Source organism: Porites lutea, chromosome 14 (assembly GCF_958299795.1).
Source record: "Porites lutea chromosome 14, jaPorLute2.1, whole genome shotgun sequence".
NCBI lineage: Eukaryota > Metazoa > Cnidaria > Anthozoa > Scleractinia > Poritidae > Porites > Porites lutea.
Window position 1 is genome coordinate 18,304,905 of NC_133214.1, and position 20,665 is coordinate 18,325,569.

Below are 20,665 nucleotides of genomic sequence, written 5' to 3' on the forward strand. Positions count from 1 at the left end.
ACTTCAAAAAATGATGCCTCGTTGACCTTTTGCACAGTAAACTTATACTGCAAATAGACTTTTAAAATTCTTATGTTAAAAGTCTAGAATAAACAATGAAAAATATTTTCCAATAAAATTCATTAGCTGCGTATCGAAAGTGTCCAAAACCTGAAGTTGACATCTTCGCAAAAAGTGTTGCTTGTAATGAATGTGAGAAGCCTTTTAAAAGCTTAAATTAAACTTAGATGTTGTAGTCACGATCGTGTTTTGAGCTAATTTTATGAATGAACAAACTCAAAACAATATACAGAGAAGCCGTTTCTTGAAAATTTTTATTCAAAGTCCAAAAAGTTAATCCTTTAGAACAATTCGGCAAACACTATCTGGATCGTGGATCCGTTCACGCAGTGAAAAATTTATAAAACGTCTATGAAACATTTAAAAATACATAAATTCCGTTTCAAAAACGTAATTGTCTTGGCCATAGAGTGCAAAATGTACCTAAAAATTCAGCAAAAACTACGCTGATTTGGTTGCATTTCAAAACAGACCATGGGCTCCGCCGTGAAGAAAACAAGGTTGAATTCCTCGAAGGACGATTTCTTGATGAAAAGCTTCCCTTTCTCCACAAAAAGAAAGCTGAGCTTTCTTTTGAACTTTCTCTTTCCATTTTTTGTCTTTTAATGGTGTATTTTTAACCTTGAAATGCAGAACTCTTGTCTTAAAACATCTGCCTGGTGATCGCGCAGCAGCCATTTTGTTGAAAATGTATATCCGTCACTAAGATTTCCAAATATGGTCAAAATGAATATTCACGAGCATTGAACCCTTATGGGTTTCTGATACCAGTTATATACCAGTCATATCACGGACGCTAAGGTTACAGATTTTGACTTTCAAACTTCTGTAGATAGAGTGTTGAGTGCTTTTATATCTCTTAGTCTTCCGATAATCGAGATCCAGGAGATTAAGAAGCAGAAGACCTTCCCAACGGAGGAATTTAAAAACATTAAGAAGCGAGCTTGTGATCTCCAAGCTGAGTTAGATCAGACAAAATCTGACTGCAGGAGAAGCAAAGCAGACTTCAGAGTACAGAAGCTGATCTGGTTTCTGCAAGAGAAGAAAACAAGGCTCTCACCCAGGAAATAATTATAAGTGCGAAACTTCAGCCGTTTTGCATTCTTACATCGAGCCCACCACAGGAGATCATCAGGCGTTCGCATGACATTGAAAGAATCACAAACAAAACGGAGGAACTTTAAGGTGATGCCAACGGAGCAATCAGCACTGTGTATTTGTCAGGAAATCCAGGATGTGGTAAGAGTCAACTTCCCCGGAAAATCGGACAAGAGTTCTTTTCTAAACGAACCGGAGAACTGGCCATTGTTGCTACCCTAAATGCAGAAAGCGTCGAGACACTTGCTGAATCTTACCTCAACCTTGGTAGGCGTGTAGGAATAACAGAATACGCACTGACAAGCTTAGAAAATTTGAAAAGAGAGAAACCTGTGGAAGCAATTGGACAGCTTCATCTTTTGATTAGGTCCAAGGTAAGCACATTTACCGAGTGGCTAATTATCGCAGACAATGTGGTTGTCTTGCGCTCAGTCCAGGACTTCCTCCCCAGTCAAACTGGCAGTAAGGAATGAGGCCATGGTCTAGTGCTGATTACCACTCAAGATAGCTCTACAATTCCTTACAACGACGCTCCTTACATTTACCATGAATCGTTAACCAAAGGAATGAAGCAAGCCGAGGCAATGAAGTTGTTGGAAAATGTATCGCAATTAATTGACCAAGATCAAGTTAAAGCTGTTGTCGAAGCCCTTGATTATCAGCCACTGGCCTTAGTTGCTGCTGCTTATTACATGCAAACCGTGGTCAATAGTGCCTCTTCGAATTATGATTGGACAAAATATCTCCACGAAATATCAACGTACGAAAAAGACAAACAACTGAAAATCTTCTGGCAAATGAGAGTTCCGCGTATCCCAAGACAACACTGGTCGCTGTAGAAATGGCTCCTCGAAGAGCTATTAAAAACGATGAAGTTCTTCTTGAGGCATTCTTTTTTTTGTGATCTGCGCTCGGGAAGATCTCCCCCTTGAAGCCGTTTCAAAGTTTGTCATGGCCAAAACTAAAGCACCAATCAAAAGAGCTCATTGAAGCGGCGATCAAAAGGTCCTCTTTAATCTTTGTTTCTTCAGAGGAAGGGAGTGAACAAACATATTTACACTTGCATAATATCGTACATGCAGTTTTAAAGGAAGGCCAAATATTCAACCTGAATTCAAGAGAGAACGATCACTGGCACGACATGGTCAAAATGGTGAATATTTTCCAGTCCCTAATGAACGAAAACAGAGAAAACTATGCGCTTTGAAAAAACTGACGCTCCACTGTAGATCTTTGCTTCAGTACATTACATCGGATTTCACTTCTGATGAAGGCACCATTTTCAAGATGTTATCACCCTTTATCGACATTGCTATAGTTGTCGATTGGCTACGCACAGTCTCATGTGTGTGTCTTGCATTCTACCATACATGGTTTGCGAAAAAATCGGTTGATTTAGTACTCATGCGCACCTTACTTAAGTATTTGAAAGAAAGTGACTCAAATACGTCAACCATCACAGGGAGGATTTTCAGTCTAAGTGGAGCAGTGTACCGGCTTATAGGAGAATACCATAAAGCCAAGGAATTTCACGAAGAACTAAATATTCCCAAGAAGATTTTCGATAAAGAACCTGCCAATGTACAGCGGAATGTAGCAACGAGCTTTAACAATTTGGCATCAGTATACCTCTGCGTTGGAGATCACAGGAAAGCCAAAAAAGTTTCACAAAAAAGCGCTGAAGATTCAGAAAAAGGTTGTCGAAGAAAATCATGCCGATGTAGCTAACAGGTATAGCAACTTGGCATCAGTGTGCGAAAAAATTAGAAAATACAAACAAGCAAAGAAACTTCACAAAAAAGCACTGCTTATTCTTAGCCAGAATTTCGGTGAAGATCATGCCTACGTAGCAGGAAGCTATGAGAATTTGGCATCAGTGTACAACAAGATTGGAAGACAAGGTAAAGCCGAGGAACTTAACCACAAAGCACGGATAATTTGGAAAAAGATTTTCGGTGAAGATAAAGTCAAGGTAGCAGTTTTACCATTTTGGCATCAGTGTACGACAAGATCGTAAAATACAATCAAGCCAAAGAACTTCAAGAGAAAGCACTGATTATAATACCAAAAAAGTGTCAGTGAAGATCCTGCCCGTGTAGACACAAGCTACAGAAACTTGGCATCAGTGTATTACACCCAAGGAGAAAGCAATTAACCCAACGGAACTGACTATTTGGAAAAAGATTTTCGGTGGAGGTCATGTCGGTATAACAGCATGTTATAACAGACTCGTGACATGAGTGTACACAACTATTGGAAAGTACAATCAAGCTAACAAAGCACTGATTGTAGGAAAAATGTTTTTGGTGAAGTCGGCTGTTTGTTAAATTCGTACTTTGAAAATACTTTATGCTCGAAAATATGTACAGGTGGCGTAAAAATGTTTATACATTTATCATACCTCCCGGTAACCATTTTTTCACCAGATTTTTCTTGCACTCTCTAGTATATTCGAATACCCCATAATACACTTTGTTGCCCCCCAAATTTTGCATCAACTATTGGTTTTACAGATGCTCCAAGGAAGACTGTATATTACCAAATAAATAAACAAGCGAGCCGAGCAGTTGTCTGGGGGTGGGGAAAGGGCCTCCACGCTTTTCCCTTCCCAGAGTTGCGCTCGGCTTGCTTCGCTCGACGATGTGTTTTTTTCTTTTTACCCCACTGAGGAGCCTGGAGCCCGTTTCTCGAAAGTCCCCATAATTAACAGGCCCAAAAAGCTGTTGTTGTTTACATTAAAGATCGAGGTTTCAATAGTTTTGCAGATAATATGATAAAACTTACAGTGAATAAAACAAAATGTACTGTTTTTTTCGCTAGGAAACGCGCTTAAGATTTTGACCTGAATATTTGATTTCGGGCCCGTAAAGTTACCAGGACTTTCGAGAAACGGGCCCCAGGACTCCTTTCGAGAGACGGGCCCCTCGTCCCAGGCCAGCCCTGCTTATAATTTTTCAGGATGGAACACAGGGACTCAAAGTAGGTTGGGGATTTTGACGGCAACAACAAAAAAACTGAGCGTAACCGAGCAGGTTTCTAAACACGCCTCCCAAAACGAATGTAATTTCGCATGGCTTACAACTAAGCAGGGAACTAAATATTGTTCATAATTTATTGGTTTTATTGACAGAAAATACACTTTACAATAATTCTTTACAACACCTAACAATTCTTGCCAAGTTCTCTTTTTTTTTTTTCGGCAAATTAGCCAGACATGCTCGGACAAGATGGATGTGTAACGCAGCTTTAAGGATAGCCCTTTTAACTGGAAGAATAACTCTATCTTAGCTAACTCATACAGCCGTCTACTCTACTCTTACTGTAGAACCTCGTTCAATCGTCGCGCAACTAAGTTACGAGTTCATTTGAGTCCCAGGAAGTATCTTTTGCTCATAAATTGTGTAGAGTCTAGTTTGTGGTTGCGCGAACAAGCTAAAAAACAAGTCTGTTTAGTATGAAACCACAAACTTGCCACCCAAAACACATTTTCATAAATCTTCACTTCGAGTTTTATCTTCGACTGGATGTCTTTTCAACGTCCATCGATTTCCTGGATTTGCAAAAATCACTCTTGAAAATGCCATTTTAATGTCACTGAATTAACTAAACCACATCCATAAACAAGAGAAACAGCCTCTTGCTTTTAGGCTTCGCTAAAAATATTATACTAATAATTAAGTATCGTTTCGGGATTTGAGGTCAGAATAAAATTTAAATAAGTGCAAAGATCACTGATGCAGAAGGGAAAAATGCTGGCTTGTTCTCCTTTCCAACTACAAGACTTTTCGAAGCTTGTCAAAACTCTAGAAAAGAATTCAAACAATATTAACTTCACTTTATAGGATGTCTGCCATTGACATCATTATCATTAATCACCATCGTCCTCATCATCATCATCATCATCATCATCACCATCATCATCATCATCATCATCGTTGTCGTCATTATCATCACTATCATCTTGATATTATTTTTCCTAAGGGGGCAGACTATAAAAATAATTATTGTTGCTGCTGTAAATATCTAATGTCGACACTGTTCATGAAAAAATTAATTTGTTATATGCTGCTTGGAAAATCGGGTGCAGTAGAGAGAGATCAAGAAACCGAAAATTGTACAGTGTATTGTCTGTAGACTCAAAGACAACACAGACGGACATCTTTGGGACTGGCACTATGTGTCCACCTCAGAGCAGGGTCTGGAAGAGGGGGTCTGGATAACGGGTAACGCTGGATAACGGATCACGGGTTAAATTTCCGTTCATTCACGAATCATTATTACCTTTTGGAGTCTTTTGACGTGATTAGGTCATGAACTGATCAAGTCCATCAACAATTCTTAGTGGTTTCTAAACAACTATAGGCAAGAGACCCCGTGATGGGAAGGAAACAAAAAGTATAGTGCAGATCAAACTGGCGATTCCCTGCTTTTTGTTTAACCACTACAAAGTTGACTGGCAATGAATTTAATTGCTATGAAATTTTTCACAAATTACATGGTTTAACTTTGAACCCTTGCCACAACACTAACATGATACATCTGTTTCATCGGTAAAAATCTTGATTCATGGACTACAATGTTACAGGATCACGCGTCACAGTGAATATATAATTCACCAATCACGACCGTATTTCATGAATTTTCCCGATTCACCATCTGTTTACTGGTCAATTCACGGATCACGCGAAACCCCTTCCAGACCCTGTTAGAGAGATGTCTGTCTTAAAGCCGAGAGTCAACTAACAAAATATAGAATGGTGTGGAACAACTAAAGGTGTCTGTCTTACTTATAGAGGCGTTCCTTAACAGAGAGTTAAATGTAGCTCCAGACCAATGAGTGCACAATAAATTGCTCAGATGTTGTTTATAACTATTTGCATTTTAGTATTATGAGTGAAAGTTAGAATTCCTAATAGCAGGAAAAACGTTCAGTTAACTTACAACCTGGCCACTGATGTTTCTTATCACAGAGGGGTACATAGATCACTCCCATCAAGTGTTTCTTTACAATCTGTCCATCTTCCAGTTTATCGTGTTGTTCCAGAACTTGGTTTCTACCCTCTGGACCCACGGGACAAATCAGTCGACCACCAGGTTTTAGCTGTTCAAGAAGCTTCAGGAAAAATAAAGATAACTTTTATGAGTTTTTACATAGAGAATTGTCGTGAGTATGATACATGTATAACTGAACCCAGTTAAGGGAGCCTGTTCCACTTGCTACATTTTTCAGATTCGGCAAAATTGTCACTTAATGATTAATTTTGGTGTTTAAATGATTTTGCATAATTTCTGACCTGGTTTTTTATATTTTGGTTTTTCCAATTACTGCTAAAAGAGCAAACTCTGTTTTTCCCCTTTGTTTTCTTTTCCTACTTTCATCAGAAATTGTGAGGTGTTTTTAAAGTGGGGTAGGCTGTACTCTAAGCAAAATTGAAGGGAGCCTAATACTCTGAACCTGTGAAATTAAGGGTGCCCAGCATATGATTCTTACACAAAGAGTACAATTTCCTTAGACTGCAAAACAGTCAGTTTTTTTCTCAAAATCAGTTTAGAGTGGTGTAAGGCTAGTGTAAGAATGTCACGCATGCTTCACGCGCGAGCCTCACATGCCAAAAGGGCGTGTGCTCTCCCCAGTCTTGCCCTCTGTTTTCAGTCTTGCTCCAGACCTTTTGTTTGACTGTTTGGGAGTACATGAATTTGCAAAAAAACTGACTGCTTTGCAGTCTACAATGTCCTAGTCACCAAAGGGCAAAATTGAGGGGCCATTGGGTGATGCAAGAGCAGAGCCCTGATCCAAAGACAGGGAGGCAGCAACTGAAACTGGGAAACTCCTGATCAAATAAAGAGCCAGGTTAGAAATCTAAGTAGATTTATCCCTTACAGCTTGAGGCAGGTCTGCAGCTGCAGCACCAACATGAATTGCATCATACGGTTGTCCTGGTTCATATCCTCTTCTGCCGTCTCCACCTATGGTAAAAATAAGGACTGGATAAGGTAAAAAAATTTCTTTTAATCCTGTTCTGCTGATGATTTTTTCAAGCTGCCAAACTCTTTATACTGCTCTTCTATATCTGCCAACTCAGGCAAAATTACATGTGTGTCATTTACTGCAGATTGAAACTAAGCACAAGTGCTTGTAAGGAACAATCCAAGGTGGCAAGAACAAAAACTTTAGCGCTACATATAGAACATACTATGAGTACGAGATTTGACTTAAAGTTTTTTTGTGTATTCTCAAAAAAATAGATACCCCGATTTAAAGCTTCATTGTACTTTTGATTCACCAGAAAAGTTAGCACTGTTATGTTGATAACTCATTTCCGCCACTACAACAGTCTCGCTAAGACTTGTAGTAGAATGATAATGGCTATCACGTTTTTCTGCCAAAATGATGCTAGTTCATGGGTGAGCAATACTCAGTATTGAGAAAATCTTGTTCTCATAGTTGTTCTCATCTCAGAATCTAAAGGCCTCTAATAAACCACGGTGGTTAAAGAGGGTTTTGTGACACATTCCTTTAAACATGTTCATGCATGGCACAATGCCACAGGTATAAAAAAAAGCTTGCATGGCATTGGTTTGTTTTCAATAGTTCCCCACTAGTTGTGTTTGTGTCAAAGATGTAAACCAGCTTTTTACAGCTTTAAAAAATAGTCAAGCCTAAAACAATGACAAGATTTTATTGTACAAAGTAATATTACAAGTAAGTTGTCCATATTCACTTCTAAAAACTTACATATAAGTTTTACTCTTTCTTTAGCTAAGAGATCAGGGTTTCCTTTTTTGATATTTGCAATGGAGTCTTTCACTAGCTGATCAATGTGATCAATGCCATAAACTTTGCCTGTTTCCCCAACCTAGAGCCAGAAACAGTTCTATCAAATATACAATGTAGTATGTAAATAAAAGAAATGATGTAACTAAGTGCCAAACTGAAGTTGAACCAAGGTAAAGGTTACTCCCACTTACCATATAAGCCATAGCAGCAGTAAGGTATCCACTGCCAGAACCAACATCAAGGGCACAAGCTCCTTCTTTGAGGTGGTTTTCAAGTTGCTGCAGTGCATACACATGCTGAAGGTTGAAACGTATATTAGTCAGTATGGCTAACAATAAAATGTGACCATGTTTTTCACCAGTAACCTTTTAAGCTCCAATAGTGACCCACATCCAACTTTTCCCAACAATGACAGTGTTTGATCAAACATACAGATCATAAGAAGGAATAAAAGGATCACCAAAGATGATCCAGAAATGAATAGATGATTGATAACAGATTCTCCCAAGCAGAACCATGTATGAAATGTATGAAGAACAGTGTGGAGAAGATGCATGTTGATGTTGAGGCTTAAAGGGGTAAGGGAGTCAGAGTCAGAGTTGTTATAAGAAGCATAGAACACTTTGATAAAGAAAAAACAACATTCCAATTCTACTCATGACTCTGTCACTTTTATCTCATGAAAAACTAGGTTGTCAGGGTCGCAAGCAGAAGAGGAAGAACTGAACGAATCATAACACGTGGAAAACAGCATTGTGATTGGTTTACTCTTCTGTTTATGCTTGCGATGCTGATAATCTGGATTTCACTATATCATAAGTGATAGAGTCATGAGCAAAGTCAGAAGAAAATTAATGGAAATGTTACGATTCTTCCAACTCTAATTCCACTGCACTTGTGACTCTCATTTTATATTATCGCACTGTCATAAGTGCTCTTATGACTCCACTTATGACTCCAACTCTGACCCCACCAGTATGTGAATTAAATGGGAGGAAGCATATTCAAGTGGTCGGCACATCAATTTCATAATCCAGGAGTCCCAAGTTCACTTCCTGCTCACAAAACCCCAGCTGGACTGCCAAACAAAGTCAAGTCAACATTATTAGCAAATTGACCATGTTTATAGTGAAATTGCTATCAACCACAAATTGAAATAATTTTTAATACTCACCATGTGTGGTGCACTTATTGTTGCTTGGAAACCTTTTGAAAAAGAAAAGAACAATAATCTCAACTAATAATTTTCATTTGGAATGATAAAGTCAGAGTACATGTGTGCAGCCCGCACAGCTTTATACTTAACCCTTTAAGCCCGAATATCTGCATACAAATTCTCCCAACTGATCTCTATACATTTCTTTACTGAATCAGTTGGGAGAATTTGCTAAAAGATCAAAGTATTTTCCCTTCGGTCATTATTTTATGAGAAAGTAATAGACATGGTCATTGGAAAATAAGATGATGAGCATCCCTGTTGCTTTAACTGGGGATTCCCCCCTGGGACTACCACATACTACACCAAGGGGAATGTGCATCACAACACATGCTTGTGGTCTTCCTTTGCGTGAAATGAGTGTCAAGAAATACTTGGCAAGAAACTCTTTCATGAAAGGGCCGGTGATGCTTGTGACCTCACTTACCCTGCAAACAGAGGTTTCTCTTTTGCATGGTTTTTAGCATTTACGAAGTCATCTGCGTCGCTTATCGCTCATGTAGTTTAAACAGCATCTTCTCACTTTGAAATGTTTTGAAATCTTTTAGTTTCACATAGGGTGTCTAGAATGGAAGGCCAATATTTTAAACCATAAATGCCAATATTCAGCTAGCCATCTCATTTAGGACTCTAATTATATAAACTTTCCGACAGGCAACTCCAGAGTAGGGGGGTGGGGGGAGGGTGTGGAATAAACCTTCACACCTGCCAACTCTCCTGGTTTTCCCGGGAGTCTCCAGGTTTTTCATCAGATCTCCCGATCTCCCGATCTCCCGATCTCCCGGTTAGAGCACCAAATCTCCCAGATAAAATGGACTTTTGAACATTTCTGTGCTTTAGTTTGAAATTTAGTCCATTTTTTCACAAAATTCGAACTTTTTTTTATTCATTGTACAGTTTCTGGGACATTTTTGCACATGTTTAGTCAATGACAAAGATTAGTTCGTCATTACAATGATGCAAGCGCATTTTGATCCCATGTACGTCATGTAAGATGTCATATAATGTCCTAAGGCAATTTGTTGGCGAGGCGGGGGGGGAGGGAGTGGGGGTTTTGGTGCTGTTGACACTCGTGGATGGGGGGGGGGGGGGGGGGGGTGGTGTAGTGCAAAATAGAGAGTCTCCAGATTTTAGATCTCCGGAGGTTGGCAGGTATGAACCTTCCTCATGCAGTAGTCATTCTCTGTAATGATGAGGGAGTACAGGCCACGGAACAAGTGGGAGCAGAAGAGGAGGTGAAGGGCACTTCCTTCCTGCTTTTTGGAGGATACATAAACAGTTTTCAAAAGCAAGTCCTTTTATTTGGTACTTTCATTTTATAACTATAGTAGGTGGACTTTTAGCATAAAATAATATTATAACCTTCCGATTTCCACTGAGAAAAAAACAGTTAAAAGAGAAGAAGACATGTCCACTTTCAATCATTCATACCTATTGGCTGTGGAGAATCCTCAAACGCGCGCGATCTGCAGTAATGTTTTCTGTCAACTCGACGGAGAGCTTCTTCGACCCGTGCACTTTTCAATACGCCATGATCTAAATCAAAGCGATTTTTAGGGTTAAAAATTCTACCTTGAACAAGGCATTAAAATGCATAATACCTTTAAGTTGGTCGATAAGATCACTGTTGCTTGAGCCATGAGATCTCCACGCCATATTTCGTAAAATTTGTGCAAATCTACTTGCAACTCCCATCCGACATGACAGTTTACATTCGCTGCGCCGCGCATCTTAAAATAGCTGTCAACTGCTGGTTGAAAGTGCGTCACTTCATTCAAGATGGCGGACGATTCTGAGGCCATCCAATTTGTCGGATTTTTTGAAATCTCTCTGCAGTAACGAAATTCATTGACAGAGATTTCTGCAGCTATGATTACAGATCATTATTTTCACGTGGTTGTTTCAAAGGTGACAATTTAAGTACGCTTGTTTACTGTTAATTTTTTGCAAATCTCCTCAGTCCTGGCGCGAAGAAAAAGCCATTCTTAGTTCTTTCACCGCCTCGGCATAAAAGGCTATGTTTGTAGTTGGACGAAGGTGTGCCCCTCTGTACGGGAGATCAGTAGCAAATCTCTTATTTACGCCAAAAGGTAAAGTTGTTACGTACTTGTACCAGACTTAAATTTAGTTTAGCCCTGGGAATCCCCCTCGAGGCAGTAGTAGCAAGGAGGGCGCTCGAGTACATTGATAGCTTACACATTTTATTGGCATGGAACCACCGAATAGAGGAGAAAAGAGAAAATATAAACCTGCATGCACTTTACCATTACAGTGTGTTCAGGTACCAAAGTGACAGTTCATTTTTTTTTGTCATGTAAATTCGCCACTTTAGTAAGGAGAAGGAACTAAGCCGAGTTAACTTTCGCAAAGACTTCTGGGATGGTCACTAGGTACAGCGAAAAAAACATAAGGAAACACCCGGAAACAATTAAAGGGTTTCTTGGAAAATGGGCGCTTTTGACTGTTTACTATTACAAGTGTCCCTTCTTTAAGAAACCCTTCAATTGCAAGATGCCTTTTGGCCCTTGTGCCCTTCTTGTTTGTAAAATGGCGAATGTACATGTACCAACCATCAGCAGAGTTAGAGGGGGCAAGATGGCTGACACCCACCTCGTACTGTGTCTGTATTACTGTTTAGGTTAAAAAAAATCTATAAAAGTCTGTCTTCCAGGCGCCAGTTGTTCAAAAGGTTTTAAGTGCTATCCTGTATCCAGTGGGTGATGCATTATTGCTTTCCCAAAACTTGTCTGCTGGTGATTTATCCAGTGGCTAGGGTTATTCAAAATTTGAACAACTGAGCCAATTGCTGTAGCAGCTCTTCTGCCAATATTAGCCTCGGTTATAGCTGGTTGAAATATCATTATTAACTGGTGATGTAACAGATCATTGTGTCTTATTGCTTATTTTTCTGTTACTTTCTTACTCTTCAAATCAGAGATTTCATATTGCCATGTGGCTGCCCACTTTACCTGAAATCAGGTCTTTAGCCTAAATGTAGCTGTACCCTCACCCCCCCCCCCCACCCCCCGCGTGCCTAAGAGAAAATGGAGGGATTTTCCCTCCCTTCAACTTTTCCAGGACTCTGACAATGACCCAGTGTGTTGGCAGTGACTTTCATGAGAGAAAAAGTGAGAACTCAACCCTGTGTAGGCATAAGAGGTTTGAGCTCCTTTGGACAGGCTACAAAAATTTCAGGTTATTATAAAGATCTCTATGTGTTTTCAGGCTGGTTAAAAATGCAGTTCTTTGGAGACATGTCAGATCAGTCATTCTGGAACAATTTTTATACAAGTCGTCAAGGCAACAAACACTTTGACTGGTTTGTGCATTTTGAAGACGTCAGTGGATACCTCGCCCCCTACCTACCATCTCTCGGGAACAATTGCCCTATTCCGAGAATCATTGACATTGGCTCTGGTACCTCAGATTTCAGTTTGAAGCTTTTCAATCACCTAAACAGAAAATGTTGTATAGATCTAGTTGACTTTTCACCCGAGGCAATTAAAATCATGCAGAAAATTCTCCTTGAACAAGGTCTTCTCAAGAAAAGTGTCAATCCAGAAGACTTTCCAGGCATTGCATGTCACCGAGCTGACGCTAGGAATTTACCATTTAAAGAACATACGTTCTCGCTCGCTCTTGATAAGGGAACTTCTGATGCAGTGTTGAAGGGAACTGATGGAGAAACAGCCTTTGTGGATGTGGTTCAAGAATCATTGCGTGTGTTAAAACCCAGTGGAAAGCTAATTCAGTTTTCTGATGAGCCTCCTGAAATGCGACTCAGCCTCTTAGAAAAAGTCAAACAAGAGGTAATGCGCACAAACTTGAACACAAAGAATTGTAAGCTATGTTTTATATGGCGTGAATTAGAAATTAACACTGGTTTTCAACATTTTATGTATGTCGTCCACAAAGAAAACTGCTGAATTAAAACTTCTGCTTTTATCATGCTTATTTAGAGGGAGAGACTACAGGAAGGTTTGCATTTAAAATGGTTAAAGTAGAGCTGCCACCGGCCGATACTAATGTTTACCAAGAGTTGTAATAAAAAGGGTTCAAAGATGATGCTGGACTGACTGATAATATATCCATGTGGTAACAAGTACTGCTTTTTGCGCGCTTTTTCTGGTCCTTTGTTAGCTGTTTCAAGGATAAGGTGAGTGTTAACTTGTTTAGTTTACAGCTGTAAGTGTTAAAATTACTTTTAGGAACGTTAAAAACACGTTATGTCATTGTAATGATGGTCATTCTCCCTGTTCGTGGAGAAAGGTGACATGACACGTTATTCTGGCTGGAATCAGCCAGGTTTGAACTTTAGTGGAAGCCTAACGAACAGTTTTCTTTGACCCGTCGAAAAACTTTTTTTTTTTTCTCAAATTAGCCGCTGGACATTTTGGTCGACCTGAGCAAAACGCTTTCATACAAAGATAACCTTGTTTAACGGACATTGCGTTTATCTGCGCACTGTATGCATCGATATGCATCTCACGAATGAGAACCAACAGACGACGCGGACTCTTAGAGTCATTTTCAATCCGTCTGGCAGAACTGCAACCTAGAAAACAAAGTAACGGACTATTTTTAAATTCATTACTTTGCCGCGTTTGAAACACTGATCTATCAGTAACTCGGCTGGGCGGAAGAATTGACAAGTTTCTCCTGTTTGAGCTCGAGTATTTAAGAGTAGGTCTTTGCATCAACAAAACACGTGTCTTTGACCTTGATTGAGAGAGCCCTCTTAATACGGATGCCCGAAGAATATGGTGTCGAAATTAGACGGGGGGTTTGGGGTTAGGTGGGCGGCGTCATCACCAGGTAAGCGCTGCCTCGAATCATGGACTGCTCCGTCAACAGTCGAAATATAAGATCCAAATGTTGATCCCGAGAGAAGGTACACAGAAAGGTAGCATTGTCGTGTGGACCGGTAAAAGTAAACGCGCAAAATAGGTCCTTGTACTCTCAGTTTTCGCTTTGGCTGCCTGTTAGCTTACCGGGTTTTCAGGCGCGAGCATGTGAGCGCGAGGCGAGATACACGCGAGAGGAAGTTTTCTCTATTATCTCCGCTCGCGTGTCGCGCGCCTCAAAACCCACTTGAGCGCCTGCAATAACGCCTGTTGTGCATCCGCGAATGGTTTATGCTGCACGGCAGGCGTTTGAAAGGAAAAAAGGTTGTTAACTAGGGGGCGGCTGCACACAGATGACTCAACACACTTTACCTCCAAAATTCCTTCACGTCCTTAAAATTTAACATCGTAGCAGTCCATTTGTTACATTGCTGGGTTAAAAAATGTTCCGAGGAACAGGAGAAACGCAAAATTATTGTGCCAAACTAACGTGCCACTGTTTTTCCCGTGTCCGCCATGAGCATTTTGAGCGATGAATTTCATTGGACATAAAGAGCCACGTGACAGGTGTTCAACCTTCTCTAATGCTGAGGGGTAGAGGGAGGGGGTTGGGGAACCCGAAAAATTTCGTAAACAAGGCGATTTAATCATCTCAAGCAATACAACAAGATCTTTTGTTGCCACCTTAGTAAAATGGCTGGGTGATATATAAAGCTACTGAATTTTTGATCGTATTTGATGACTATAAGTTAAAGCTTTCTCCAGTTATAATTAAGAAAAGGATCTCTTTTACTTACGATTTTGTGGAATTTTTCCTAGTTATCTTCTTAAATGTCAATAAAAACAGCTTTTAGCACTTTTTAAATGAATTTAGTACTTTTTAGAATAGTTTACAGCTCATTATCATTGACTTAAGATGACACCTACGTCTGGAAAAAGGTCGGAGTACGCAATTCTTCTCAGTTCCGTCTGGTCTCATAGCAAGGAAAGACAGACCAGCGTATGTCTTTCACGTGAAAGTTGTAAAAATCGCACGTGCAACCATTGTGCAATTTTTATGATTTTCGACGGTGTGAATTCGGGATTGGGGTGGTATATTGCGGTCACTTTTTACTGTCTAAAAAATTTCGCGAAGAATTCTTTCCTCTACTGAAAACAAACTTAAGGCACTTGTTTATGGCGTATTTTCTTGGCAAGAAAACCACGAAATTTTCAAAATGAGAAAGGGAAAGGTACTTTCAGGATGATATAGCTAGTTTTATATTCTTGGTTTGTTTACATTTTTATATATTTAAAAGCACGTTTTGAAAAAAAAGGATGGTTATTCAAGTCTTTTTCACTTAGAAAGGATGGTATATGGAGAGAGATTAAATCTCGTTCATTTTCTCAGTGTCTATTATTGTGTATCTTCTAATAACCCAATCGGCTTCTTTCGAAAGCTTTAAAGCTTTGTTTCATGTTTCTTGATTCTTAAAGCTCAAGGTTATTTTTGAAGTTTTCTTTTCTTGGATCAAGGGAAGAAAGCAGTCAAAAATTAAAAAAAATTAAAATAAAATGAAACTTATTGCTGAATATTGAAAATTGTCTTCTTAACACGCAGTGCTGGAAAATTTAATGCAGTATCTCGCATAGTTTTTTTTTGCAAAATCATGTTTTGAGAAAATAAAAATAGTCTGTTGTCTTTGACGTTAGTTTTCCAATCTTTCTGTCAATTCCCTGGTTATAATAACGATAAATATCGCTATCCTTTAATATTAAGAAACTTCCTATCTCTCTTCCAAAGGAAATTGTTTTTTCGAGGGCTACATTTGATAAAGAAAATAAGCAGTTATACGAATCAGAGAAAAATACTTTCAAATAAAGTTCAGCAATAAGCCATTTCTAGCCTTATTTTTGCCTAGGGCATGTCTCGATCACGCTTACATGACGGTATTCTCGGCACTTGAAGTCTGAAGAAATTACAGAATTTGTACTAATATATACTCTTCGATGTTCAGAAACCAATCTAATAATATCACTGAAACTTTTCAGGGTAAAAGTTGTTTATTTTTAAGTTATTTATTTAGTCCGGGTTAAAAAAGATTTATAGTCTAGCAATGTTACCTTTTACAAGAACGTTACTGAGTAGTACTTTCCTGTGGTACTGTTTATTATGCTATACAAGGTGCTTCGGGGTCCAGCACTTGAGTCTGTTAATGAAATCCTAAAGTTACTGAAATGTACTTTGCTGTTTTACTTTACCGTTTTTTTGTAGTCTTTTACAAAATTTGGCTTTTTTCTTGAATTTTGTTTTGTCAAAAAGTACCGATCGCATTCTGAAAAATAGTCGCAAAAATATCGTCCCTCGTTCAAATTGATATTTCACTTATTTGTGAATTTCGTGAGCAGTATACGAAAACTGAATAGCGGTGTTTATTTTAGCAATTACAGTTTGTGAAACTAATTGAATTCAGAGCAAATCTCGTCCTCCCAATGGCTAAATGACAAAATTCTTCCCGAAAACAATGACAAGGTGTCCATAGTTACTTCGTAGTCTGTGATTTTTTCGATATTTATGGTGTAAAATGTCGGAAGAATTGAGGTCGCCATGGATAGGAAACCCCTTTTAGAACAATTTTCAATCTCGGGTGAATCTCTATTGGTCGACTAGGGACTGAGCTGTTTGTAAGTGGGGTTAAATTTACTTTCCCAAAATCCATCAACATTATTACAGGCTAAGTGTTTGTAGCCCCCAAACGCAGCCTTACAAGTTAACAGAGGCAGAAAAAAGCCTGTAGAAATAATCAAGAAAAAAAAAGAAGCTCTGTACTTTAGGGGGCCGAAGTAAAGAGGAAACACCCAGAAAAACGAAGAGAAAAACAGAAAATATCCGTTTGATTGAGAATGCGATACGAGGGGCAAGCTCGCCCACTAGCGTATGTTACCCTCCTTGTGTTGGTTTTCACGGAAGGGATCGTTAACGCAGCAAGGTAATCACCGAAATATTTTCTAGATATCGCTTGTGTTACCTCGTAAGTCTTGCATTTACTTTTAGGAATGTCTTTAGCAAATTTGTACTTTCAAATTCTCACTGAATTTGTCCGTTAATGGCATGAAGTTGTGTAACAGAGAGAGATGTAGTACTAAATCAAGAATATTCTCTCTAGGTAAGAAAAGTGAAAAAAAATGGGCCGTGAAAAACAAAAGAAATCACCACTCCTTTTAAAACGGGGAAAAAAGGAAACAAAACGAAAAGAGTTCTCGTTTTGGAACGAGCAAATTACATAAGCGAAAAATTCAAAACTGTATTTTACAAAGTAACATGTTGGAAAGCAATTCCCTTGCTGGGCAATTCTGAAAAATGAATAACTATGTACGTGCCGGCGACTCGAAATTTCATGACCATGAGGCGCAAAATATTTTTTATCAGCGTTCAGTGCTGTCTCTACAATCGTGTACAGCTTTTAAAATTTTCTGAAATACTGGAAAATGTTAATTAAAATAGTCAGCGCTTTACGCCGAAGCTTCCATAATTTAGAATTCATTGTTTGAGAAAGGAAATTTCAAGCTTCTTTGTAAGGAAAAATTTTCCAAAACAAGGAAACTAAAATCAGGCGGCAGCGAAGAGATTATAAGTCTGGACTCGTCTAGTTTCAAATTTGCTAAACAAGGAATTAATGTTTTCCTCACAAAAAAGGGGAGAAAACGATTCTTATTGCAAATGACCGCGGGTTAATCAAGAAGTGCTGGGGGTTAGTCTTTGAATTTTAACCGTTTTTTGGTTGTTCAGTCATTCGGCCAAGTTTTATACATAACGTGCCAACACCCTGAAGTGAACCCAAAACTTTTAACAAAAGTTTACTTTGGAAGGAATAAAAAAGATTACTTGAAAGTTAGTCTTAATATTAGGCGAATCTAACGATGTATATGGAATTGGCTTTCAGATATGAATTGCCAGAAACGTTTGAGGCTGAAGTAGACGGGCTCGCCGACTTGGAGAGACAGCAAAGATCTTTCCGAACCTGTAAGTAACCGTCAAGCTTTATAAAAGTAAATTTCCAATTTTTAAAGTATTCATGAGAGTAAAAAGACCTATGGAAGGTGGGGTCGAAGTGGTTTTATTTGAATGTTCTCGCCATCGTTTTCGTCGCACAAAATAGCTTGAGCCAATCTGTACAGCGTTACAAACAACACCACAGGAAAGTACTGCTCAGTAGCTTTCATTTGAATGGTCACACTTTAGGATTTCATCCACAGACTCAAAAGTTAGAACCACCTTGTACAGCATAATAAACAGTACCACAGGAAAGTACTGCTCAGCAGCTTTCATTTGAATGGTCACACTTTAGGATTTCATCCACATACTGAAAAGTTAGAACCACCTTGTACAGCATAATAAACAACACCGCAGGAAAGTGTTGATCAGTAGCTTTCATTTTAATTATCACACTTCGCAATATCACACACTCTAAAGGTAGATCCGCCTCGTCAACGTTAAGACAGAGTACTAGGGGAATGCACTACTCAGCAGATAGATTGAGATGTACTGATAAATCATGCGTTTTGTTTTCTCGCGGTTCATGAAACAGTTTTATCATTCCCCACTAACAAAAGAAGCTTTTTCAGTCTTCATACTCGCGAAGTTACACCTCTTTAACGCTTTTGGTTTTACGCTAACGTACATTACATTTTGTTACCTTTTGTAAAAGATGTTTAAGAACCTACTTCAGGTTTATAAAACGTAAATAGCTTTATGAAAGATTTTCACTGGTTTTAAGTTGCCTCGCCATGTCTTTAACTTATACCTTGTCTTTTAAAAGTATCTTAAATATCACTTGAAAAAATACAGGGTGGTCTAACGGCACCGTTGGTTATGGAAGATCTTTACACAACTTTTGACCCAAATCTATTTCAATAAAGAAATGACGAGAATGAATGGTATAATTTTGACCTCATTGTGTTTTTTACTTAACAACAATTCGTTAAGTTTTGAAAAATGCCCTTTACGAGACTGTAATATTTTGAGACTTATGAGCAAGGTGTGTCTTTTTTCTTTTGTTTTGCTCAACATAAAGCGGAAAAAAAATCTTAACAAAATCTCTTGCAACTGTCCAGTTTTCCTTGTTTGAATCCATTATTTTTCTTTCAAAAGATCGGTATATCTTCTGGAAGGCAGAGTTAAAAATGGCAAAATAAATCTTAAAAATGGAAATTAAATTCTTTCTTTTGTGGAAACGCTAACTTAGCAACCGCCGTTGCTATTTAATAGTTGACGTAAAGATCTTCTATCACGTGACAATAAATGTTCCCCCGCACGAGAATTCTGGGAACGAGGGATTTGGTTCCGTTTCTTGAAAACACCGAAACCATCTCCGCTTCCCAAAGATATTTTGCGTAGACAAAGTTTACCTTTTAGAATGAAGAGTTGTTTCATTAATAGGCCATGTTGCAATTAATAGGCTTTACAATCATCGCAAAAGTTTTAGTTTTAAAATCGTATTGTTTAGCCTGCGAGAAAGCTCTCCCGGGGGTGCGGGGGTGAGGGAGGGAAAAGGGAAAGAGCCCTTTTCCCTCTCTTTCCCTACCCCCCCCCCACCCCCCCACCCCGCGCATAGTAAAAATAATCGTTAAAATGATTGTAAAGCGATGTTCAATTCAATTCAATTTGGAGTGTAATCATTAGAGAGCAAATATAAGCAGCCACGAAGACGACAACAACGATGACGTCAAAAAGCAGTTGGTTTTAACAACAGCTCTGCATGTGCATCACGCTTTTTATTACATTTCTTTGTCGTTCACTGCACTACTACGACGTGCAACCTACTAATGCGACGTTTTATGGAGGACGTGAACATACGACGACGAATTTCTGAACTTTCTTGAACCTGGATAAAGTCCTTACGAATTCAACTTCAGGACAAATCGCCTACATTTGAAAAATTGAGCGAGCGAAATGGATGCGATAATGTTTGAGAGGACGTAGTTTCATTTTTTAGTGATGTTTTCACTGCCCTCCTGGCTAAACACAAGATCGGATAATCTGCGTGTAAGAGAAGTTCATTCCCTTTTCAGGTTCTCCCACACCTATTTATTTCTCTTCTAGTTATTCTTCATATATTTTTGTTGTGAAATCATTAAAGCAAAGTAAAGCAAGAAGGAAAGCAATGGCTATACTTGTCAATTACACCGGATCATTTTACGTTTCTGTGAAACTGCCCACCTACCCCTCCCCTAAACCAACATTAAGACTTAGTTCTTACTTAGGGAAAAATGTTGGCTTAGGGGAGGGGTAGGTCGGCAGTTTCCCAGAAACGTAAAATGATCCATTACACCTTTAAGAGTTTTATGAAATTGGCCTTAAGATTCACTGTTCCGCTCGCCCTCGATTCCTTACTCCATTCTTGATTGTCGTCTCCTTCACAGATGATTACGGACCTTTGAGAAGAACAAGCAGTGCACGCACTATCCACTTGCCTGTTAAAAGTGATGGCAATGCGTGTGGAGTCACGTGCGCTAACGGTGGTACATGCGTAAACAATTCTTGTGTCTGTACCTCAGGCTGGACTGGAGTTGACTGCACACAGAGTAAGTTTCGTGCACTCTCAGTAATTAAGTCATGCTAGTGGACCCCACTTGAGTCTGTCAAGCTGAGTTACGATGTTTTAGGTCTTTTCGTACGCCTGCAAGGTC

General features: G+C 39.0%; 3 protein-coding genes across 5 annotated transcripts in view; 2 read left to right on the plus strand and 1 right to left on the minus strand.

The window, feature by feature from the left end:
- Positions 1-4,253: 4,253 nt before the first annotated feature.
- LOC140924553 (protein-L-isoaspartate(D-aspartate) O-methyltransferase-like) lies at positions 4,254-10,894 on the minus strand. 3 transcript variants are annotated; one of them, XM_073374573.1, is made up of 8 exons: positions 10,754-10,894; positions 10,584-10,688; positions 9,111-9,142; positions 8,128-8,232; positions 7,895-8,015; positions 7,040-7,125; positions 6,103-6,271; positions 4,254-4,961 (listed from the first exon to the last, which is right to left on the minus strand). In XM_073374573.1, exons 1-8 carry the CDS (start codon positions 10,845-10,847, stop codon positions 4,954-4,956), a joined length of 720 nt encoding a protein of 239 aa, XP_073230674.1. In that variant the 5' UTR covers positions 10,848-10,894; the 3' UTR covers positions 4,254-4,953. The 3 variants fall into 3 exon arrangements, with proteins under 3 accessions (XP_073230674.1, XP_073230675.1, XP_073230676.1); XM_073374574.1 differs by having other exon boundaries at positions 6,100-6,271; XM_073374575.1 differs by lacking the exon at positions 10,584-10,688 and having other exon boundaries at positions 10,754-10,864.
- A 23-nt stretch (positions 10,895-10,917) lies between these two features.
- Positions 10,918-13,125, plus strand: LOC140924552 (citrate synthase-lysine N-methyltransferase CSKMT, mitochondrial-like). Its single transcript, XM_073374572.1, has 2 exons — positions 10,918-11,242; positions 12,378-13,125. The coding sequence occupies exons 1-2, from the start codon at positions 11,170-11,172 to the stop codon at positions 13,076-13,078; spliced, it is 774 nt and encodes a 257-aa protein (XP_073230673.1). The 5' UTR covers positions 10,918-11,169; the 3' UTR covers positions 13,079-13,125.
- A 3,593-nt stretch (positions 13,126-16,718) lies between these two features.
- LOC140924012 (uncharacterized) overlaps positions 16,719-20,665 on the plus strand; it is a 44,307-nt gene continuing 40,360 nt past the window's right edge. Inside the window, exons 1-3 of the mRNA XM_073374017.1 lie at positions 16,719-16,965; positions 17,920-17,999; positions 20,399-20,560. Coding sequence (XP_073230118.1) covers positions 16,880-16,965; positions 17,920-17,999; positions 20,399-20,560 — 328 coding nt within the window. The 5' untranslated portion in view covers positions 16,719-16,879. The remainder of the gene's footprint in view (positions 16,966-17,919; positions 18,000-20,398; positions 20,561-20,665) is intronic.